At 35.9% G+C, this 25,943-nt stretch overlaps 1 protein-coding gene across 4 annotated transcripts in view; it reads left to right on the top strand.

Moving 5' to 3' along the window:
* The window catches only part of ZNF518B (zinc finger protein 518B), a 43,956-nt gene that overhangs the window by 5,432 nt on the left and 12,581 nt on the right, over nt 1-25,943 (top strand). The window contains exon 2 of one of the 4 annotated variants that reach the window (XM_074229783.1): nt 7,318-10,568. In XM_074229783.1, coding sequence (XP_074085884.1) covers nt 7,434-10,568 — 3,135 coding nt within the window. In that variant the 5' untranslated portion in view covers nt 7,318-7,433. Of the gene's footprint in view, nt 1-7,317; nt 24,827-25,943 lie in introns of those variants that run through there. The other 3 variants (XM_074229785.1, XM_074229784.1, XM_074229782.1) reach the window with 3 other exon arrangements.

The following is a 25,943-nucleotide window of genomic DNA, read 5'->3' as shown; positions in this document are numbered from 1 at the left end:
CCTTTTCCTTCTAAAAGACACCCAAATAATGACCTCTCACCCAATGTAGTTTTTCTCCCCATATTGACTTTTGTATTTCATGCTGGCCATTTTGCCACATGTTCTAGCTGCACACGCACTCTTCACCCTCCACCTCCCACCCCCTCTCTTTTACTGTGGAAACCATAGTCAAATCAAGTGTTAGCACTGCTTTTGGAAAGAGCATATTGGTGACTCCCTATGACTCATTCATTCCTGTGACTTCACAGACTGAAACAACACTTTCTGATTTTCATTTCACTGAGAAATGAGCACTTTGAAAGTAGAGGATTGCCCCCTTTGTATTTGTGCGCTTGTTGTTAATGGCAAGTGTTCAATGCATGCTTTTTTTTTATTTATTCGCACTTCTTTTTTTTTTTCCCAAGTCAATGGGGGTTAAGTGGCTTGCCCAAGGCCACACAGCTAGGTAATTATTAAGTGTCTGAGGCCGGACTTGAACTCAGGTACTCCTGACTCCAAGGCCAGTGCTCTAGCCACCCCATTATTCACACTTCTTAGTAGACAGTGACATTCCAAAAAACTAGGTTGATTCTGCCAAGACCTGCTTGAATTGTTCTAGTCTTTATATCGTTTAACTTATAAATGGAGATTATTGTGAGATTTCTGTGCAGCTGTGCTCAGTATTTGGTTATTTAAGAGTGCTAATTGGCAATTGTAGTAATAACTGTTGATCAATGAGAATAACTGAGGAGATCGAGAGTACTCAAGAAATATCCCATGTTTCTGTTCATTTATGCCCATGAAAGACTTTAAAAATGTTTCTGTGACATATATTAAAGGAAAAATTGGTCATTTTAGCAAAGGGTTTGAGAATTATTATTTTGTTTTTAAAATTCCAACAAATAAATTTCTGTGGTAGTTGCTTAGAATTGTAGAATGCTTTTCTTATAGAAATTCTGTGAGTTAAATGCAAATATTATGATTCCTATTTTATAGAGGAAGAAATAGGATAAAGGGATAAGTGACTTGTCCAGCCATAATAGGTGGAGGTTATTGGATTCCAACTGGAATATTCTGACTTCAAGACCAGTGCTCTTTCATCTACAACTGTAGGGGTTTGGGGAGGGGGGCATATGTGATGTGTATACACCCTGTGTGGAAATGCTGAAAGTTGGTGGTTGTTTGTCTCCATTCTGTGATCTCTAGTCAGTTCTATTTAGGGTACTTTTTTCTTTGAAGCAGACTTTGAGGAGGCTTTTATGTTCTCTTCTAGCATTCTCTTCATCCTCACCTAACTTACAAAGTTGGACAAAGGAACAAAATAGAGTCTAAGTAGAAATTTACTTGAGATTGACATAACATAGTTACACACCAGTGTTAAAATAAGGCTTATTAAAAGTTTTATCTGTGGTAGTTCCTTAGAATTCTGTTCAAGTCCAGGTTATAGGTTTTTCTAAAAAAATTGATAAAACAGTGTGTGCCTCAAGGTGGGTAACTAGAATAGGAATAGACCTGGCAACCCTGTCATACAAAAAGTGTTTTAAAAAAACTGGGGATATTTGGGGAAGAAAAGAATGAGGTGAGGTGACATCATAGCTTGTCTTCAAGGATTTGAAAGGCTAGAATGTGAAAGAGTACTAAGATACAGAGAGGCAAATTGTGACTGGATATCAAGAAGGAAGTTGATGAATATTGCCTCTAATAACCTGTATTAGTAGGAAAATGTTACCTACTAACATTGCATAGTGGAATGGGTTACTTCTGACTAGAACTGGTTTATCCACTTTTCAAGTGGAAAGGTGGCTTGACCTTGTCAGGGATTTTTGTAGGAGGCGTTAGACATATTATTAAGATATAAATTATGATAAAAGTAAGGTAGAAGTAGCCTGTGAAATCCTTACAAATTTGAGAATTTACCAAGGAAGCATACTTGTACTATTTGTGGGTCCTAAAGTCACATGACTAGGGTCTAATTTCTAAAGAAGTACTAAAATATTTGGACTTGCTCATTTTACTCTTCTGAATCTTGTACAAAAATCTCCTTATGTCTAATTTTTATAACATTAAATGGTGCAGTAATCATTGTCTGCTATATTTCTAGCTCTTTAAGGCATTGTTGACAGGACAGGAAATGGTTATTAACTTTAAAAAATCAAAATTTGGTAAGAAGAATCTCAAGAAAATCTTGAATTCTTCCTTTTACTGGGAAAATGAAAATTATCTGGACATTAATAACTATATAGGGTGGTGCGCCTGAAGTATATTTAAGCTTTTAAAAGCTTAAAGCTGAACTAAGACTTTTATGCCAATTGTGTGTTTTGATTTACATTTTAAGGTCAAGTGGAATTACTTGTCCTCATTGTATTGGTTAGATACATTAATAAGCCCCACTACTGTTTAGGTCTCATAATGATCTATTACTTGTGTTTTACATTAAAAACTTTCCTATAATACAGTTTTTGGATGTCTTTTAGAATAGAAATAGCAGTATTGAAATATCTTCCAGTATATTACAGTAGAAAGGGCATTATGAATTGGAAGTGAGTAGATCTGATAAAATAATAAATTCAGCTGTTAGCTTGGGAAAGTTTTAATCTCAGTTTCTTCATTGGTAAAAATTAGTGGGTTAGAATAGATCTTGTAGTACTGAGACAATTCGATTTTATTATATTCAGTGGAAAATAATTTTAAGGAAAGCAAAACATCTTGAGTACTGGTGAGAACAATTTTTCTTAATGCCTATCCCTTGGGGGGAAGGGTCAGGGTCAAGTTGACCAATTGAGTGTAACTTTTCCTGTTAACTACTGGCTATTAGAGATGATGTTCATCAAGATTAGGTAAAAGGAGCATAAGGAACATGACTTCGCAGCACAGAAAGGGAATTCCAACAATGGAGCCATACTTTTAGATTAAAATAGTAGCATTTAGGAAGGAAGGCCTGACTCTTTATGACCACAGAATTACAAACTTGAAAAAGAGATCAGATGAAATATCTCAGGATCAGAATTGTAACAATAAGCATCACTTCCAAAGAGCAAGGAGAAAATGAAGTTACATGCCCAAGTGACCAGAAAATGGAGAGGAATACAAGTGAAATCAATCAAGATACGTGGGCAAAACCAGAACCAAGAAAGCTAGCTAGATTCCTGAAGCCGATTGAAAATGTTACCACAGAGATGCACTGTTGACCAATAAGTCTTTCTGGTGACCACACCTAACCTGAAATCTGGAGAAATCACTATGTGCCGGAGAGCTCTGACAGATTGGGTGTAACGTAATAACCAACTTGGTGCTCCAGGCAACTCTACAAGCCCAGATGAACTGTTGATTTGCAGCTGTCCAGGATTGTCAACAGGAAGGATTTCTCACTTGGATGAAATCACAGTTCAAGAGCCACAGTGTAAAAGAGAAGGACTTTATGCAGAGCTTGTGACCCTCCAGCAATGATTTGAGCCTAATGTACTGATTGATTTTTTTTTTTTTAAAGTTAGATTTAGCTAAGATATACCCCCTGGTTCCTCTTCCCCAACTGCACTACTTTTAGAACTCTTCACTGATTTCTCCACCTTGCCTGAGGAAGCTCATTATTGATCTAACCTCTTTATTCCATAAAGTCTCATCAGCCTTGGGTCTCCACCTCCTTAACTACTTTTTTGTGTCTCTAATAGGAAAGTGGGACCATGAACTTCAAGCCTCCATGGAAGGAGAGAGCACAGCTCAGATATCTCATTTTTCAGCTGTCTGCACTATTTTGGGAGTTTTCTGACTTACCTCTCTACCAGGCCCCCAGATTGGTATCTCCTTCCCACCACCAGCTTTTCAGCTTCTTTTTATTTTGTCCTTCCTCTGTTAGATTGTAAACGCCTTGAAAGTAGGATATACATATACAGATAGAAATATATGTATTGTATCCCTAGTACTTAGCAGAATGTCTGGCACAAAAAGTATGTGCTTAATTTAAGATTTATGAATTTATTGACTCAGTTCACAGTGTTTATTCTATAATATGGCATCTTGAAAGACCAATTTGGAGAGAAATCAACTTCATTTGTTTTTAATTTTAAAGGTAGTGGCCTCGCTATGATTATCTTGAACTTAACAAAGTATTTGGGTTTTGGTAACATTTCTCACTTTCACATTCATAGTATCAATTTGTACAACTTTTGTACATAACTATTTTAAATTTTGTTTCTTAATGCACTATTATGGCAAATGCTCCTTTCAAGAAATAAATACATTTTTTTCCCACATAGCACAAAGTATAGTGGGTCCTTTTTTGTGGATATACCTTAGGGTAAAAGTGAACAGTGGACTGGAAAGAAAGCAGCTTTTATCATACCTGGCAGAATTCAAGAGCATTTGCCTCTTGGGAGATTCTTGCCCTGTGTCTCTACCCCTACCAAGGACTCTAGAAGGATCCTAGGGGACAAGAGGTACAAAGCTATCTTGCTTTGTAAATTCAATTCACCTGAATTCAGTTAACTTTGTGAAAATGATCCTCAGATCTGTTTATCTACTCCCAATCTCTCCCTGAGTCTAGAACTTCTAAATGCATCTGAAACATTTTGTAAACTTAAAAATCCCCAAACTGAACTCTGAACTCATTATCTTTACTCCCAATCTTTTCCTGCTCTAAACTTATTTATTTTTATGGAGGACGTTAGCATCTTCTTAGACATCCAGGTTTCTAATAGGGTGTCTTCTTCAATTCCTTATTCATACTCAGACTGCATATTCTTTTTGTTGCCAGAGCCTTCTACCTCCCCAGCTTCTCATGTTTCCCCCTTTTCACCTCTCATATAGCTGCTGTCCTGATGAAGGCTTTCATCAACTCAAGCTGGACTATGTTAATAGCCTTTTCATTGGTCTCCCTATTTCAGGTTCCTCCCTCCCTCTGATCTGTTCTCTCAGCCACTAAATTGAACTTCCTTAAAGCGCAAGTGTGATATCACTCCCCTGGATAAACTCTACTTATTCCCTGTTATCTCTAGGATCATAAGAAATGATATATTAAAATGTAATACAAAACTATATATAATTCTCTGACATTTAAGGACTTTCACATTGACCTAGATTTCTCATAGTTTACTCACGTCTTTGTACTTTACAATCCAGCGCTACTGGTCTTATTCCAGGTATAGAAAATTATACTTTTGCATAAATTCATATTATGCAAATTCTGCTCCTTGGTATGGACAGCAGTACTGGTATGTGCAGCCCCTACTCCCAACCCCAGATGAGGGAATCCCAGACACTGAAATCACTAGCTGCAGAGCTGTGGAGGGAGAGGCCCCATGGACCCTGAGCTCCCCCTCCCATCTCAACATTCCTGGAATGCTTTTTTTTTTGTCTGTCTCTTTGTTTTCTTGGCTTCCTTCAAAACTGAGCTCAAATCCAACCCAGTTTGAAACTTTGACCATCCTGTACCATCCTCCACCCCACTTCTACCTTCCCGCTGATATTACCTCCAATGCCCTAGCTAGGGTATCTAGGTGTTCCAGTGGATAGAGCACTTCAGGTCAGAAAGATGGAAGTTCAAATCTAACCTCAGATATTTCCTAGCTATATGACCTTGGGCAATTTATTTAAACTTGATTGCTTTGCATCCAGGGCCATCTCAGTTGTCCTGTTTCATATCTGGTCACTGGACCCAGGCCAAAGTGAGGTTGGTGACTTAGCACATCACCCCCTCACTCAGATCCAGTTCATATGCTTGTCTTGGCATCACCTCCCAGATTATGGTCTTTTTTGAAAACAAAAGACAAACATTATCATCACCTCCAATTTACCCATGTTATGTCTCTCCTGGCAGAATTTGAACTTCTTGTGGGCAGAGACTGTTTATATGCCTTTTTATATATAGCACAATTCCCAGATTATAATAAGCCCTTAATAATTTTTTGTTGAATGGTTGATTTGCTTTTCCCTTGCTTTGGAATTAAACCTGGGTTCTTAAAGATTATAACACCTGAGCATAAGCTTTTGGTAGGTCCTATGAAGCTAGAAGCTTGGTATAGGGTACTAATGAAAGCCATCAGCAGAGGATCAGTTTAAATATTTATAAAAGGTTGCTTGTCTGAAAATTTAGCCACAAGTTAATGGCTTTCTTCAGCTATAACAATTCATGCTTGTCTATTAAACTTTACATTGGTAGAAGGTGTACCCACATTGATGAAATAACGTGTTATTGAAGTGTCAAAACATCTTATATTCTGTGAAATGTTTTCATATTTTTAAAGTCACCTTAATATTCATTGTCTTATTTTTATTTGTCTTACCTCTATTATCATTCCTGTTGATTAATAAAGAAACTGAGTTGTAGAGGTGGTCACAGTAAGTTAGTATAGAAAACTTGGGACTAGAATTGAGATCTTTTGCTTTATATGATCCATTGTCTTTAGAAGGACCAACTGTTGTCTTTTTCGTTAGTTTTAAAATACTAATTATGTTTTATATATGACTGATAGACATTGTGTTGGTGTTGAATTGAATAAATTGATAATGCCTGTAGTATAGCCCAAAGTTATAGTTTGGGTTCTTCTTGAGGATGATTTCCTATATGTAAAGAAAGACATGTTAGAAATGAAGATGGGGGCGGCTAGGTGGCGCAGTGGATAGAGCACCGGCCCTGGAGTCAGGAGTATCTGAGTTCAAATCTGGCCTCAGACAATAATTACCTAGCTGTGTGGCCTTGGGCAAGCCACTTAACCCCAGTTCACCTGAATTCAGTTAACTTTGTGAAGATGATCCTTGCAAAAAACTGGAAAAAAAATGAAGGTGGTACAGAAGGGAAAGAAAATACTCTAGGTAACTCTATGGAGCAGTGGATAGATTACGGTCCTAAGGTCCCGAAGGCTCATCTTTCTCAGTTCAAGTCTGGTCTCAGACACTTATTAGTTTTGTTGACCTTGGGGTAGTCACTTAACACTGTTGGCTTCAGTTTCCTCATCTGTAAGATGAATTGTAAAGAAATGATACACCACTTGAATATCTTTGCTAAGAAAAACCTTAAATTGGTACATGAAGAGTCAAGTTACAAAAGACAAGAGTCAAGAACAGCAACAACAAAAGTAAATGGTTATGCCCTCAAAATCATTCAGAATTGGGTCGTTTCACTTCTGGTGATTCTGAAGTAGAAATTTTGGGGTTTTTGTATTTGACTTATCCTTTTACATTCTTGACCCTACACAATCTCTTCTCCCAGTATGAAACAGTACATTCTAATGCCTAAGATATTGAGATGTTAAATAAACTTGTCCATTGTTAAGAATATCACAGCATTGCCAAAAAATAAGTTGTTAAATTAATTATATTTTTCTGATTTTGTTTTGTTTTTAGTAACTGACCGAAATCTTCAGAAAATTGAAAATCATTGAGTTTTTCAATCCAAGTCTCGGAAGCTTCCCTGACTGACCAAGATCATTAAGAACAGCTGTTAAAGTGTGACTGCTTCTATGCCAGGCACGGAACATGCCCAAGATTGCATACCAAGACTGTCATTGAGCGATGACCTGGGATTTGACACTCGATTGTTTTTAGAAATGCAGATTAAAAAAATGAAGGAAATCATACCACAGTTGTATACAGATCAGGTGAATGACAGAAACAATTCTTTGACAACATCTCCCAAACAGCGCAGTACTGACTTTGTGAATCAGTTCAATGGACATGAAGCGCAGTCCCATGGTTACCAAGACCCCAAGGCAGAGGATGACAAGACATGTCTGGTGACCTGTGTGAGGTGTAGAAGTGTGCAAAAGCTCTCACTCCAGGAGCTGAAAAGGGACAGCCCACATGGTCAGAATGAGGAACACATGGTCTTTGTTTGTGTCAAGTGCAACTTGGGTTCGTCTCCACCTTTTCCTTCTATGAATGACATACCAGGTGTCATTGATTCAGGAAATAAAGACACTGCCATTTCAAGGACTATGACAAACCAATTTAAAGTAAAAAACTTCCAGCCAGGCAAATATTACTGTGATAAGTGCCGGTTTTCTACCAAGGACCCTCTGCAGTATAAAAAGCACACACTCCAGCATGAAGAGATAAAATTCTTTTGTTCACACTGCAGCTATGTGTCCTACACAAAAGGAGAATTCCAGAGACATCTGGTGAAACACACAGGGACATTTCCATATCAGTGCGAGTATTGTGATTATGGTGCTGTCAGAAACGATTACATAGTTAAACACACAAGACGGGTTCATGAGACTGGTGGTGAGAAACGACCTTTTAAACAGGCTGTGGAACACCAGTCCAAAAGAAGCAATTTTTCAAAACAGAACTCTGAGGTTCCTGTAAATGAAGTTTCAAAGTCAAATTATCTTTTGAATGAGCCATCAGATTTACCTTTATGTTTCCCTGGCCCTGGAGATCAGGACAAAGCAGGCCATGCTATCTCCTTACCTGAATCCAAGGAGTGCAGCAAGGATGAAGCGGCTTCAGCTCCTGATAAAGCCTGCCTTCCTGAACCAAGCAAAGTGAACTTTTTTGAGAATGAAAATGTGGAAGTTGAATTGTTATCACCAGCAAAAGAACCTGTGCAGCCAGGCATACCACTCACTGTGGTTGCCCCAGCAGAGCTTAGAGTCCCTGATAACTGTTTAGCCCAGTTAATAGATGTTAAGGTGGTCAATGGAACCCAGCAACTTGTTTTAAAACTGATTCCTCTAAAAGATAAAAATGGCCTTAAACCTGGCAGCTCTGATGAAGGTAAGTATGAGCTTGAGAACAAATCCACAGTGCCAAATGAACAAGAAAAATTAGTGCCTACTGAACAAACCCCACCATCAGTGGGAAGGAGTCCTGAGAAGCCATCAATCATTAGTAATCTGCACTCCACAGACTGTACACATGGGAAGCATCTAGGGTGCAGAAAGTCTTCTGTTTCTCAAGTGTTAAAGGATAAATTGGAGACTAATCAAAGCCAATGTGAGTCCTGTCCAAGTAGTGACAGAATTGGGGACTGGAGACAAGAAGTGCTTTCAGTTCCATATAGAGCAGCCCTTTCTCCTGTTTCTCCAAGAGATGGTAATATTAAGCAAAATAATTTTTCTTCATTATCTGTGGTAAATAATGGTGCTTTATGCAGTCCTGTGAAAAGGTCGGGTGTTTTGCCACATGTGTCTGCTCTTTCCCCCCAGCCAGGCAGATCACAGAATCATCTAGAGAAATCACTTTCAGACTGCAAACCTGCTGAGGCTGTTGGGGCCTTTGCAAAAAGAGATGTGTTGCCAGTAAGCCCAGGGATGCCTCTGCATAGGAATGAAATGGATACTTTGGAAATGGTTTCTCTCAATGAGAAGCCGAAACAGGCACAAACAAAAGAACCTTCAGATGATTCAAATTCAATTCAAGATTCCTCTTTGCATAGTGAACAATCACATATCAACTTAATTAGAGAAAATGTTATTAAGACTCAAGATCCTGAGGATGTCACATTGGAAGATCTTGTTGGAGGATCTGTTCAGAATTCAGGAAGTAACATCACTCCTTCAGATGGCCCCATCATTTCATCAGTGTTTTCTCTTAGCTCTGGAATCGAAAATGTTCCTGAAGGGATTACATGGGATGATACAAGTTGTAAGACTAAGTCGGTTAGTTCATTGCATAGAAGAATTGCTGAGCTGATTGCTGCTACTGAATCTTCAAAATCTCCTTTAAGTTCTGTGGAACAGCAATTCTCATCTTTGAAAACTCCCATTGACTGTGTTCTAGGACATAATGCACCGAATTATAGTCTAACCTCATCCCAGGTACTACAGAGCAATGTTGCTGATATGGAACAACTTAGTCATGAGCAAATGCAACACCAGGACAATGAGGAAGAGCAGGCAAGAGCTGAGGAGACTAGAAAGGATCCTGACACTGTTCCCATGTGCATTCCAAAAGAGAATGAACATTTAGTAGAGAATAAATTGCCTTGTGATGTTTTTGGCAATGAAAGACTGTCACCAAAATCTGTTCTCAGTTCTCTTGAGCATATAGGCAAAGACTTTTCTTTGACAAATGAAAATCAGTCAGCAGACAGTTTCAGAAATCTTGATATGTCATTGGAAAATAAGCCAGATGAAGAATTCACTACCAGTACTGTCTCTAACAAATCAAATTCTGCATGTTCACCACTAAAAGAAGGCAATGACCATGATAAACAGGAAAAAATGATTTTTGGAAGTCCCTCAGGGTCCAACATAAATACAGAAGAGGCAGTTATCTCCAAGAAAATACCAGTTCAGTCTAACTCCAGTCCCTTGCTTCCAGATGTTTGTATTTTTATGACATCAAGACATCTCCGACTTAGGCCTGTCAGAACAGCACAGTTGATTAAATGTCCCCGCCGGAACCAACCCGTTGTTGTATTAAACCATCCAGATGTTGACTCTGTGGAAGTGATGAATGTGATGAAGGTGGTCCACAAGTACAAAGGCAATGTCCTCAAAGTGGTTTTATCAGAACGAACATGTGACCAACTAGGTATAAAGCGGCATCACAGGCGACTTATCTATCAGAACATGGAGGCAGTGTTCCCAGTGAAAAAGCAGACTGTGCTGAAAATGAAACTTAAAAAGATCCGCAAGAACAGCTACCAGGTAGTGGATTCCTTACCAGGTGAATCAGTACAGGGTATGTTTAAATGTTGGTTTTGTGGAAGGATATATGAAGACCAGGAAGAGTGGATGAGTCATGGGCAGCGACACTTGATAGAAGCAACCAGAGATTGGGAGCAGCTTTCTCCTCCTTTTGAATAGATGGGATTAAAAAAATATTGGCTTTTCTTATATTAGGTAGATTTATTATTATTATAATTATTATTTTGAGGGGATGGGAAAGAAGTAATGAGAGGGAGAAAAAATGCAGAATATATGGAGGGATAAAAAAAATTAGCACTTCAGAAAATGAAATATCCAGAGTATTCTGAACAGGTCAGAATCTCTTATATTCTGCACCTTTGTATGGAGACAGAGGTTATTAGTGTTTTCACTTTGCTCAATAGACAGTAAATTGCCACAGAAGTAGAAGACTAAGTTATCCTTGACACTTAGTCTTTTTGTTTGTTTTTTGCTAAATTGATGAGCAAGCAAGAGCATGCCTTATAGTGAGCTATGTGGTACTCCTACCCACCTTCTTCCCCTCCGCCTAACAAAACTGGTTCCTAACCTATTTGAACATAAAGACATTTAACATTAAAATATACACAACTCATGAATATATGGTAGTTGTTTATTGTATCCAGTGAGAGAGAGAATAAGAATTCTCATTTGCATTCATGGGAACCTTACAATAACTTCATCTGCTACTTCTTTTTCTTCTCCCTCCCCTGCTCCAGTCAGGGCCTCTGACATGCTCAGCCCTCATGTTGGGAAAACATTGTTCTAAACATGAGGAAGTGCTCAAGGCTTTTTACATTTTCCCAGTCTTATTTTTTAAGAAGACTTAAAAGTTGATGATTTTGATATGACATTTTAAAAAGGGTGAATTGTATGTCTTAATGGTATGATGTAAAAGATGCACTAGATTTGGAGTCAGAAGACCTGGGTTCAAATACTCTGCTACTTGTTGTGACTTTGGCCAAATCACTTTTTTCTAGACCCCAGTTTTCTCAGAAATAAAATAACGTTGGTTGGACTTTATACCTTATTGTAGATTATTGCCTTGGTCATGCGAGTGTAATGGACCTTAGGCAACATTTAAATTCACTATTATTTAACTAGAATGGGACTAGAGGGAAGAGAGCTCTTTTTTTTCCCAAGTGCCTGATTTTTCTCTTTTTTTAGTGCCTGGCACCTATTATTGTGGTTAACAATAAAGGGCAAATTGTCCCATGGTGCAAAATGTTCCTTGTCAAAAAAGAGCAGTTGGGAGTGGGAGTTGGAGGTATGGATGCAGGGGAAGGGCAGGACAGGAAGGTGTAACCTTTTTGAATTAATATTAACTTGTTTTTCCTGGGCTATGTACTGGCAGACAAAATCCTGTTCTTCCCCACCATAAATTTTCAAAGTCATGGATTGTAGTGGTTTGGTTTTTTTTCAGAACATGGTGATAAGGGGATATTTTGCATTTAGAATCACCCACTATTGCAAATCCCATTTCCTATAGAATAATGACAGCAATTTCAGTTAAAACAATTATAGTTGTTTTGCAGGCAAAATATTTGTTCTTTTATTCTCTGTACATATATGTGTTTATTCCTGCAGCTAAAACACAAATATTTTTACAATGCTGTTTGAAAGTGTCAGCAGTACCTATTTTCAGTGACCCATTTTATAAAGAGTTACTATAGTCTGGAAAAATTACTTTTTTATACTCAAGAAATGACACCTTTATTTTGGGAGTACATTTTTTTATATGTATTGATCTCAATTTATAGAAAATAAAAGCACAATTTGTGGTGATTTGAATCAGATTTATAAGAACAAATGCAATAATCTATGTCAATATTTCATCAGTACAGTATTAAAATATGAACATTTCAGATGATGCTTTTAGGAACTGGGTGTTATATATAATAAGTTAAAAACAAGATATAGCTAAATATACACATATGGATATACACACATGTCCATGTGCATGCATGTTTATATACATGTGTGTGTATATATTCATCATGTGTGCATCCTAATGTGCAAGGAGGTGTCTGAGATTCTATGAGAGAGCACTCAAAAGGGTAGGCTTTTAAATTTGCTTGTGAAGAATTAGGTTTCTAGAAGGGTAAACTTTGGGGAGAAGTAAAAGTAATAAATGAAGTCAAAATATTGAGAGCCTTCCAAGGAATTACATTGGAGTGTTTATTTGCATTATAAAATACAAATATTTCTTACTATGTTTTTCTGTATTACGTCAAAAGTTAACTTCATCTAATTTATATGAAAATGAGTTTTGTAGGGTACAAGTGTTTGTTTCCATAATTAAAGGAAACAGTTAACTCAAAACAACTATTCCCAAGTATTAGATCTCCCTGAAGAGTAATGGACTGCCTTGGGGAGGTAGTGAGTTCTTTGAGGTCTTCATGTAGAAGCTTGGATGACCACTTGTCAAAGATAAGGAAATTCCTATTAGGTACAGCCTCTGAAGTCCTTTCCAATTCTTTAGATTCTGTGATTCCCAAACACTTATAATTTTCCTAGCACAGAAATATCTGTAAAGAACTATTGAAAGTATTTTAGGCTCATTGTTTCCTGTATAAAAACTTATTTTCTTGAAGTAATCTCCCAAGACATTTGAATATAAGAACTTCAAGAACTTAATGAAAATCACATTAAAAAATTAACATAGTTTTTTCATTTTGTACTCAAAGGGCCTACTTAACCACAGTTTATAAAGAATACTCAGCACAAATTCAGTACAATCCTTTTTTTTTTTTCTTGAAATGGGACCAGAAAATTGCATGTCCTTTTCTATATTTGGGATTAAGGTGTAGAGCAGTCCTGTGGTACCCTGTAAAATAGTTTTTAAATTTATCTTCATCAGAGATAGTACAATTCAGAGATACTATCAGAGATAGTACAAATGGCAGAGTATTAACCCTACAAAACTTAACCTCTCCCTTTTCCAGGATAACTTTTGGATTACATCTTGCAGAAAGGAGGTTATGTTGTTCAAACTTTGTCATCCTTTTGGAATTTGTTTTCTACCTGTATGCATTTATAAAGTACAATGTTTAGAATATTTGAAGGATTGTTTTAAGTCCTGTATTAATGTTTTCTGTGGTTACTGTTCTAATTTTGAAACAAACATTTGTACATAGTAATAGAAGTGTTTACATTGTAAAGTTTGTTAAATAAAACACTTGCAATGGTTTTGCCACCTGATTTTTTGATTAAAAGTAAACATTTGAAAATTTGAGTTGTGAGTTAAAATCTTGAATTTAATGAGGCAATTTGAGGCATTAGCATTGAAGTTGGAGGAAGATGACCCAGAATCCAAGTCCTGGATTTGCTATTTACTACCTGTACCATGAACAGCTATAGTCAGTAACCTCTTTGGACCTCAATGAATGGACCTAAAATGAAGTGAGACAATCTCATTAACTTCCCTTCCAGCTTTAATCCACTAGGATGTTATAGAAAGCCATTACTTGTGCTAGAATAAGTTAAGATTAATCACAGTCTTTTGAGGTAGGTGATTCGGATGTCAATCTGGTGATGACAAAGATGATGATGAAGACAACTACAGAATCCTAAATTTGGAAGGGACCTTGAAGGTTGTATGGTCCACCTGGTGCCCTAATCTCTACAACAGACTTGACAAGTGGTCATTGGGCTGTTGCTTGAAGATGTCTGCCTCAGCTAGTTCAAATCTTTCCTACCAAATACCTTGATTTTATGAAAGGGTAAGTTTATGTTGGCAGATTAAATATTAGAGAATGTGAGTGGCAGAATTTTAAGTTTTTACCCGAACAGTAACAGTCACACATGACTTACATTTGAACAGTAGCCTCTGAAATGCTTAATAAGGTTTGATCTTTTAAAAGTATAGTAAAGGAAAGTTTTTGTGCAGTTGTTGGATCAAATTTGGGGAAAGGGATAAAGGGTTAAAGAATAACTCACCTGGTCTTAAATTCTACGTCCTTTAACAACTACTTCTTTTCTGGGTGGAGCTCTTCAGACACTGGACGATAAGAAAGCAACTACTGAATTTGTCAGTTGAGTCTTAATAGTGTTGAATTGCTCAATAAATTTGCTGGATTACCTTTGGGGTAATATACTACTACTAATAACTAGCATATAGAACTTTTAAAGTTAGCTTTACAGGCACTTAATTTGATTCTAATAATCACCTGGGGGGGGAGGTAGGTCCTATTATCTCCATTTTAGAATTAAGGAAACAGGCTAATAGGTTAAGTGACTTGCCTAGTGTCACAGAGTAATTGTGTCTGAAAACTGATTTGAACTAATGACTTCCTTGCCTTCTTATCCAACTAATGACTTCCTTGCCTTCTTATCCAGGTTAGATTCATATTGTAGGGGGGGGGAAGCCTTCACATGTGCCTTTGGTGACAAATTTCCTCAAATTGAGTGGACAATGATGTTGCCTGTTTTCATAATTCATTTCTATGATAGAAAATCTTCCAACAGATAATTCCTCCTAGGATAGGGAATAGTGAATAAGTACAAAACAATTAGGATTTTATGACTTTACTGTCTTTGGGAGAGAGATGGAGTTAACTGATCAAGAACCAATTTTAAAACTATATTAATATCTTGAAACATTTGTTAAGAAGCAGTATATTGTAGTGGTAAGAGTCTTAGATTTGAAGTTGAGAAAGACCTGGATTCAGATCCTTTCTTTGGCAATTTTTAGCTCTGTGACCATAAGCAAGTGTATTGGCCTTTCCAAACCTCTGTTCCCTCATATATGGGGAGAAAGAACCCTCTAGTTGTTAAATCACAAAGCTGTGAAGATCAAATGAGATCAAAGGGCCATATATCTAGAATTGGCAAATAATTCCAGAAGCTGTTTGGATAATTACATAAATATTGGTTATTGACAGTAGGTCTTGGTTCAAGTCTGACCTGGGACATACTGACTATGACCATGGACAAATCACTTAATAGAAAATTGGCAACTTTCTATTAAGTTTAAAAGTGTCATCCTGAATCATAGAGGGAGTTTGCTTTACTGAAATCTGTTAATTTAATCACCTTCCCAGTTCCTATTCTTGCCCCAATTTTTGTTTTGTCAGTTTGTATTAGTTTTTCCCTCTACTAAAATCCTGTAGATCCTCATCTTCATGGGAAAATAACTCTGGTTTCTCAAAGGCCATATCTGCAGAGTACAAAGGTAGGAACCCACTACTAGACTGAGTTCTGCTTCTGGATCATGTTTCATTCAAAGACTACCCTAGTCAAGTTTTCAAAGACTCACTGGTCATAGCATGATATGATTTCTTTGTATGGGAACTTGAAAATTTTCTACCAGGTGATCTACATTACACAGGTAGTCTGCTTCAGTGGAGAGAGACCCCACACCAATGATATAGAGCCTTGAAATATTGAAACAGCAATTAGAATTCACCTCCCAGATTGATAGTAATGTCTTCAAAGAGAGGTCTACCCTTGGTCTAAACTAGAAGATTACCCCAAGTATCCAGTTATTTTATAGGCTCATAGCTTTAGAGCTGGAAGAGATCCTAAAAGTCATCTAACCCCCTTTTCCAAATGAGAAAATGGACATAAGCATGTGTTTCACCCAAAGTTAACACAGATAAGTGGCAGAGCTGGTCTTCTGATTCTGGATCAAGTGTTCTTTTCATTGCATCATGCTTATTGCAAGAGAAGCAAGAATATTTATTTTAGATAATAATTTTTATTAGGTCAGTTTATTAAGTATCTGTTGATTTTGAGAATTTCTGTTAATATGCTGTGTTGTCAGATGTGTCGGATGTCTGAATTTTCTGCCTGTAGAAAAAACAATTAGAACCATACTGAATAGTTATTTTTCTGACATCAGATTCTGGAGCTTGTCAGGTGGGGTGATTAGAAGTCACTATTTTGGGATGTTTCATAACAATTTCTAAATAAGGTCAGGTTGACACCAGGGAACATAAAGCTGTTACCCAAGGGCAAAAAAGGAATTTCTGGGAGAAAACTGAGTGGGCATTTGCAGACTGTAATTCATGACTGATATTTTAAACTGTCTTTTTTAACTTTTATATTGTTTTTCTTTTGCTATTTATTTAGAGACAAAGCATTCATGCTTTGTGCCAAACATTTTGCTCTTCTTTAAAATGTGAATGACCTTGGCAAGAACAGTCAGGGAAAAAATGTTCATCAGAATTGACATCAAGTATATTTAACTTTTCATTTAGAAAAGTTGGAAGACTTGAGAATCCTCCCTTGTATATAGTAATAGTAATGCCATCTTAGATCTAGGCACAGATCTCATTTTATTGTCAACATTTTTATTCCCACCTAGTTTAGTGGGAATAACACCAGACTTAAAGTCAGAGAACCTGGTTTCAAATGCTGATTCTGCTACTTAATGTCTGTGTTAGCCTGAGGTAAATCATTTCTTGTCACCGGAGCATAAATCCTTTTGTATAAATTATTGGACTAGGTGATCTCTAGGATACCTTCTAGTTATAAGTTTTTGTAGAAATGATGGAATATTTTTATTCAAGTGAAATAACTTTTACAAGGTCATACAACTACTATCAGCTAGTATATTGATGAAACTCTAGTTTCTAGTCAGTGTTCTTTCCTTGGCAGCAGGTAGCTTCTGTAATAGGTGTGGCTAGTCAATCCTGTGTCTACCTACTATAGTGACTACATTGCTTAATAAAAGGGTGGACTAAATGAACTTTGAAAGTCCTCTTAAATATTCTCTCTCTCTCTCTCTCTCTATATATATATATATTTAAAATATATCCATATGCAGATACTCATACTAGAACTGTAGCATTTTTAGCTACTTTTTAATTGTCACATAATTAAAAGGGACCTTAGTGATCTAGTATAATATTTTCACCATACAGAATTAGACATAATGTAGGCCAATACATGCTACGCATTAGCCAGTGCTTCACATAGTGGACACATAGTATTTATTGATTGATTGCTGCTGTATCTCTGATAAGTAGTCATCTCTTCTTGACTTGATGTACTTCATTGATAGAACTCATTACCTCTGCTGGTGGTCTTTTCTTTTGAACATTTCTAATTTTTTAAAGTTTTTTTTTCTTATGAGGAGCCAAAAATCTCCCTTCACAACTTCTCTTCATGATTTTTAATCCTGCAGGCATTGCCAAACCTTTCCCAGCTTTTCAAATACTTCAAGATAAGTATCATGCCCTGTGTCTTCTCTTCATGCCAAACACCTCTTTTCCCTTCATAATATGGTCTCTGTTCTGCTCTGCTTTTCTCACCATCTTGGTTTCCTACTCCTAGATAATTGTATGTGTATATAAATATAGTGCTCTCTATAAATATGATCTATTTATATTATATATATATATATATACACATGTTTTAGGGTTTGCAAAAACACTTGACAAATAATCTAAACAAACAACTGAAGGAAGATGGTATTAATATTTTATAAATGAGGAAAGTGAGGCAGTCAGTCTCTGAGGTCAAATTTGAACCCAGTTCTTCCTGATTTAAGATCTGGCATTCTAGTCCAAATGAAACCTCATGTCAACTCTGAAATATAGGTGTATGTGTGTTATAACTCCTACCATGAAGCAAAATCCTCATCCAATATTTACCAGGATCTAGCCTGTAGAACTGGTGAATTGTTTAAGAAATAAAATTAGTATCCTCAGGGGAAGTTAATTATTCTAATCGTGTAAGAGCCTTAAGCTTAATTACACATTTCTTCATATGGGGAGACAGACCTTAGAGAGTTGAAACATGTTCAAGGGATTAGGTTTTTTGATTTTTTCCCATGATTTTCCCACTGCATCATGAATCAGTTCAGAAGAGAAGACTAGCTCCCTGTACAGAGAAGAGGCCGTCTACTTCCTTTTGTAATTGTTATTCTACAACATTAAATCACTAGTAGACCTTTCACTTCATGCAAGGACAAAAAGATGAAATGCAACCATGATCATTTATACCATTTAGATGATATTTAAGTAGCTTACATTTTACCCACAACTTAAAATATTTCTCCAAATGAGCTTTCATAATCCCACCAATAAGCCCTTATCTTCAAGAAGTGCTGTTTCTATAAAGATTTTGTTTTGCTGTAGTGGAGAATAATGGACTTGGACTCAAGAGTCAGGTCTGTACTATTAACTACTTTTGTGCTATTGGGTAAGTCATTCTACCTCTCTGGGTTTCAGTTTCTTAGAACAGAGAGGTGTGAGCCTCTATGGTCTTATAAAATGGAGATAATCTGTATGTATATGAAATGACAGTTGTGTAATGCAAGTGGTATACAAATTTACAGTGACATTGAAACCCATCACTTTCTCTAATGTCATTATTTTAAAGGATAGTTAGATAAGCTTTTGTAGGATCATAGGATTTAGAGCTGGAAGTACTTTAGAGCTCATTTATCTTGCATTAAAGAGGGGAAACTGAGTCACAGGTGAATTGACATTCCTGGTTTTTATTCATGCCAGTAATGAGCAGCAGTCAGAATTTAAACTCCTTTAAACTTCAGTGAAGATGAAATTTATTGTATGGTCCTATTTTATATATTTAGTAGGATTTGGGAGGGAAGATGTTAACATTTTCAGTAGAAAGGACTTCAGATATTTAACTTTAAAAAATAGAAAATAATATAGCTACAGATCTCATGGTAAGCCATAAAGAAATTTTTAACTGGTAGGACAAGATAAATAGCATGCATCTGAACATTATTTAGACTATTTTAATTTTTAACTTTTTTAGGTTTTTGCAAGGCAGTGGGGTTAAGTGGCTTGCCCAAGGCCACACAGCTAGGTAATTGTTGTCTGAGGCTGGATTTGAACTCAGGTACTCCTGACTGAGCTGGTGCTCTATCCACTGCGTCACCTAGCTGCCCCTATTTAGACTATTTGAGCATAGAAGAAAACTATATCAATGTTAAACATTAGATGTGTTCTGTTATTATTTGGTAATAAGGACTTGAATAAAAGATAGTATTTTTCTTTCCTCTGTGGTTTAATAATTTCTCCTTCCTGCTTGATAGACTTTTTTTATTTCTTTGCTTGTTACCTCAGTGACAGCATGGCTGTGTTTCATTAACATTTGTGTCTGCGTAGCCAGAAATTGTGATGATGTCAACCCAGTCCCGGGAATGATTTTAGTTTTGTTCTCTTTGACTGACCACCTCCATTATTTTGGAAACACATAGAGATAATGGAACTTGGTTTAATTGCTTGACACCACACAAGTTAAATGAAAAAACCTGGAGTTAAGAGAATTTTCACTAATAATCTTGCCACTGGGTGAAATATCACTTTTTATTTTCTAAGCGAAAGTATTTACTGGTATATTTAAGAAGCAGAAGCCCTGGGGTTTGAATCCTGACTCTTAATACCTACTATGTGACCTTTCCCTCTCCCAGTTTTTTCATCTATAAAATGAAAAGATGAGACTAAGAAATTTCTAGTGCTATCTTTAAATCCCAAGCACTTTGTATTCATTAATTCTGAAAACCCTGGGACTTACTGAATTTGAGTGCCAGAAAGAAGGCTGTTGAGATAGAAGTCATAGCCAGTATCTGTTCTAGCTTGCTTCAACAATAAAAGTATACATTAATGCAGAACCAGCTAGTAACAATTTCCAATTAGATGTATTTCAGTATGTGTTAAACATGGATGTTGGATGATGTGTACATTGATAGCACTTCTTTAAAGGATCTATGTATTAAATGAATTTCAAAGTGGTTGGATTTGCCACTGTCAAAGGCAACACTTATACTACCAAGTTCATGAATCTATTGATAGGGGACTATCATTAACTTTATTACCACTCAGTGTTGAGTTGAGTTTCTTGGCCTAAGCTCTCTTAATCAACTTTCCTGATTTTAGGACTGATAAGCTACTACAAATAAAAGCTACTTTGTGGGATTGTTGTGAGGAAAGCCCTTTGTAAATCTTCAGCTTCTATAATAATGTTATTCTTTTAAGTTTGGCTTTTATTTCACGTGTAATATATTTTCCTTTCTGAGAAGACTTTCCCATCAACTCAATTGAAATAAGATCAGAAATTTTACTTTTTTGTTTGAAGAAATTATTTTGAAATAGTATCAAAAATGATTAAGTTGCTTTTAAAGAAATGATGAAAGGGAGAAACCAGAATGTAATTCTGATGGTCACAACTAGATTCACTATTAGAATATAAAGTGGGATGAAAGCAAAGTTTGCAGAGATCCTTTCACAGAAATTCAGGTGAAACATTAAAGATTTGTAGGTCCCAAAGGGACCTTAATGATTACTCTGACATCTGACTGACCCAGAGGTCACATATAGCTTATTATTTATGAGGACATATACCTTGTTAGTGGAATAACTGGGACTAGAACCCATATCTTAATGGTCCATTATTATTTCAACTTCATTAAATACACATGATAATTTTTTAATCTTCATAAATATAAATGATACATTTATTAAGAATGTTGTATTATACTTTTAGTTATTTTTGAAACATTATTAAAGTAAATATCTTATTCAAAATGTAAACTTCACTGAAATCTTACTCTTATGTCTTAACATGGTGTGGACCTGACCATATGAATGGATCTTCAGTTCTAGAAGGTTCTACCCAGCTGGAAAGATTTCAAGAATGGACCTGTTGACAGACTACAGATCTTTCTGACAAAGATCAGTCTAAATGATGAAAGGGTCATCACAAAAATGCATATAGCATGATGCATTTTGCAGCCATAACAAAATAATTGAAATTTTTACACACACACACAAAATCTTTCTCTTTTTTTTCTCTTCTAAAAGGAAGTGGGAAAGAGTTGTATGATCACCTGGATATGGTCTTAGTTCTAAGTCTAGATTTGAAGTGGGGAAATCCCTAAGACCATTGCTATAAGCATCCATAATTCCCAGGAAGCCCTGTGCATGTACTGTGAAACTTTCAGATATTGGTGAATCTTTGCAACAGCTTCTGTGTTTTTGAAAAATGGTTCAAAAGCAAAAAAAGTTTTAAAAAATTGTGAACAAATGATTATGGTCCCCCCCCACCTTTACTCTTTATTTCTAAGAAAAATGTTCCCATTAGGTGTCAGCAGAGATAATTGAAAGAATCATGTGCTTAGTTTGTGGAAGATCTAGGCTTAGAAACCTTGGTCTCTTAATTGGTGAGTTAAGCTTGTGAAAAGCATTTCGCTCTTGAGTCTTTTCAATTATAAAATGAGAAGATTGGACTAGGGTATTTCTGAAGTGCCTTCAAATGTGCTGTTTCTAAAGTAGCTATTGAAGCTGAAAGATAAATTAGGATAGAGAATATAGACTGCTCAATATGGAATGAAGCTTAAATAACTTTGGAGGAACTTATATTTTAAGTTGTTTCCTTTTAGCTCTAGTAGGCTATGATTTCTTCAGAATGATACATTCATTCTCTTAAGTGAATTTATGTTCAATTCTCATATTCTGATGAGTCACAAGTCTGTATCTCTTGCCTGAACTCCAATTCTGTTCACCCATTGCCTGCTGGATGTCTCCACTTGGAAGCTCTATGGGCTTCTCAAACTCGCTATGTCCTAAATGGAGCTTATTTCTATTCCTCTAAACTCATTCCTCTTAATAACTCACTTATTTCTGTTGAGAGCACTTTCTAATCACCCAAACTGTCAACTCTTGAGTCATTTTTTCCTCTCCCTATAGCCAATAATTTGTCAAGTATTATGATTCTAGGTAAGTTCTTTTCTGTCTGACTTTGCTCATATGACTCATTCCAATTCAGACCACCAAAAATCCTGTAACAGTTGTCTAGTAATTGGTTTCTCCTATTTCTGATCTCTCTTCAATTCATCCTTCACATAGATACCAAATTTCTCTAATCATGTCACTCTTGCTCAGAAAACTCCCTATTGCTTCTTAGATAAAATACACATTAACCCTTTACTGCTCTGGCCTCAACTACTCTTTTGATACTTATTTTACATCCATTCTCCTCTTTTCATGCACTCAGTGTTGTAGGCCAACTTGGCTTATTTCCTCTTCATTGTATATGACTTTTCATCTTCCAGGTTAATGCCTTCATAAGACTCTATCTGAAATGTTCTTATTTTTTTTCTTTTTCTCAGCATTCATACATTCTTTCATGGCTCAGTTCAAATGTCATTTTTTTATTGTCTTAAGTGCAATTATTAGGCTTCTTGAAATTTGTATTTACTTATGTATATATATGGGTAATATCTTTCCTCCCACCTATTCCCTGGGGATCCCAGAGTGCTTGAATAGCTTTGTTCAAAAAGAGTGAAGTTTTTTTCAGTTATTATTAGTCTGGCTCTCACTTGCCAATTGACATTCAAAACAGAGTTTTGAAAATAGTAAGCTTGCTGAATTTCATTAGTGGAAAGCTCCAAAACTAGGAAGATTTGTAGGAACCAATGCACAGTGAAGTGATTAGGACCCCAAATAATTTATACTCCTTTATAATAATAATAATAAAGCAATTCTGAAAGATTTGATCAATGAAATGATAAATCAGGACTCCAAGGAATGAAACTGAGCATGCTACCTCCTTCTGGTGGAGGTGATAAACTTAAGTTTCAAAATGAGACATGCATTTCCAGACAGGGAATTTGTTTGACAATACATATTACAAGGGTTTTTTTGTTGTTCAATTGGGGAAAAGGGAGAGAGAGAAAATAAGTACTTATTTGAAAAAATTAATAGGGGAAAAAAAGATCCATTGGTCTGAATTCCAATACTACCATTCTATGATTTTATGGAATGAGATATAAATAAATATGGTATATTTAATAAAATGACTGCTTTCCAGGTTTCTCTGCATTCCATTAAGTTCCTGATAGGAATTTTACTAGGAATAGTTTTGAAGACTGGGAAATAAATTAAAGTCTACTAAAGAAAACTAATGCTTAAAGTCAGATTTTGTAATATTTGTGTTCCAAAATCTGCTCAGCTTTGATTATAAAGACAACAGAATGAACAAGACTTTAGTCTCCTATTAGTGTTGTGCAGCTAGGCCACAGTTGGTTATTATGATTTGTTGTCCAGAAAGGAATGGTCCTAAAACAGCTATGTTCAAATAACAGTAAAGTTTTTTTCCCCAATTATTAATGAATAGTATCATTCTCACTTTTATCAGTTTACAGTTGCCAAAGCTGTCACATATTTCTATTGTCATGGGTGACTTACATATGTTAACAAATATAACTTGATATGGCCAACATTTTTTAAAAAATATATTGATACCCTTTGACAGAAAAGATACTTCCAACAAACACTCCTGGGATAGTATTAAGGAAGAAAGATGTGTATCGATTATTAACAAAAAGAAGGAATGTGTCTTGGTTTTGCCAATGGCAGTATCATTGAATAGTGTAGACAATCACAGTTTTGTTTCCTCTTAATGTCTATGGTGTAATCATTTTGATAGAAGTAAATGAAACTCTGCCTGCAAAAGCTCATGCTTTTGCTTTGTACCACTTAGTATTTTTTTTCTCCTTGAATTCTTCATATCAGCATTCTTTACATCACAGTAATAAACTATCATATTCATCATATTTATATAATCCATAATTCATTTTATTTTTTATTTTTTTAGGTTTTTGCAAAGGCAAATGGGGTTAAGTGGCTTACCCAAGGCCTTGTTGCTAGGTAATTTTTAAGTGTTTGAGACCGGATTTGAACCCAGGTAGTCCTGATTCCAGGGCTGGTGCTTTATCTACTGCGCCACCTAGCCGCCCCCAATCCATAATTTATTAAGCCATTTCCCAATCATTGGGTACATTTTTTCAGTTTCATTTTTACAAATATTATTACTATGTGCAATACCATTTTCTGTATATGGTTCTCTTTGTCTTTTGGAATTTGTCCTGGGAATACTTTCTTGGGAATTAGACTGAGTAGCATATGAAATTTAATAACATGCCATTATTTCAAATTGGATTCCAGAATGAATGAACAAAAATAATGGTCCCACTGACCAGTTGGTATGCTACTCTTACCACAACCTTTCCAGTAATGAATTTTTCTCCTTTTGAACATCTTTGAGTATATTGGTTGTGATGATGTGTCTATGGCTTACTTTTATTTGCATTTTGGTGTGATTATGACTTTTTTAATATGGTTGTTAATAGTATAAATTTCTTCTTTTGAAAGTCGTTTTTTATGACATTTAACCACTTTTCTAATAGAGAACAGTTCTTGATCTTTTTGTCAAATTCCTAAAGATCTTGTATGACAGATTATTATATAAGATATTATATACAACATTTATGTCCCCAGATACAATTTATTGATTCTAAATGCATTGATTTTATTTATGCTAAAACTTTTGAATTTTATGTAGATAAACTTTAAATTTTTAGTTTCTTTCTTCTCTATTTCTGATTTTTATTTCTATCCATAAATATGAAAGATAAATTTCTAAATTTCATTTTTTTGTTATTTAATTTTTTCCAATAGGTATTTATTTTTCACCAAACTGCTTTCAAATAAGACAGATAATTAGGCAAAGTGGTTAATAAATATTCTCTCACTTGAACTCATTTGTACCACCCTGATGCAGAGAAATTAACTGACTTGCCCAGTATAACCAAAAACTTTAACCTAATCTGCTGGTTCCTTTTCTAGTGTCTTCTATCATAAGAAGCCTCTCCCTTCCCCCCATTCACTCCCCACAAAAGACCCCAAAACAAACAGAAACCCATCACCACCAAAAAACCATCATTAGACCCTTTTCAGTCTTCCTTAACTCTTTGGTCTGGCTTTTGATCTCATCAGCAGTTGAAGCTTTTCTTTCTAAAGTTACCAATGATCTCTAATTGTGAAATCCCACTATTATTTGTTTCATTTCAACTTCTCTGCTATATTTGACACTGTTAACCACCCCCTCTTAGACGTATTTTCCTGACACTGTTTTCATTTGGTTTCCCTAACTGTATTGCTATTCTTCAATCTCTTTTGCTCCTCATTCATGGTACTTCTTCTAAATTTGAGTTCTCTTATAAAGTTATATCCTAGACCATTTTCCCCTTTTCCTCTATATATTTTCTCTTGGTGGGGCAGAAAGATATTGCAGAGAATACACTGTGCCTGAGTTCAAAGTTCAAATCTAGTTACAGACACTAGCCATAGGATCCTAGGCAAATCACTTAATTTCTCTGCATCAGGGTGGTACAAATGAGGTTCAAGTGAGAGAATATTTGTTAACCACTTTGCCTAATAGATATATAATCTGTCTTCTCTAATAGAAATGAAACTCCTTAGGAGGATTGATTGTTTCATACTTCTTGTGTCCCTCACACCTAGTACAGTGCCTGCCACAGTTGGTACTTAAGTAGTATTTGTTGATTAATTTCTATGTCTTCCTTATATAGGCTGTTTC

The sequence above is a fragment of the Macrotis lagotis genome, chromosome 3, assembly GCF_037893015.1.
Source record: "Macrotis lagotis isolate mMagLag1 chromosome 3, bilby.v1.9.chrom.fasta, whole genome shotgun sequence".
NCBI lineage: Eukaryota > Metazoa > Chordata > Mammalia > Peramelemorphia > Peramelidae > Macrotis > Macrotis lagotis.
The sequence above is the reverse complement of the archived record's forward strand: the minus strand, read 5'-3'. Positions and strand labels throughout refer to the sequence as shown.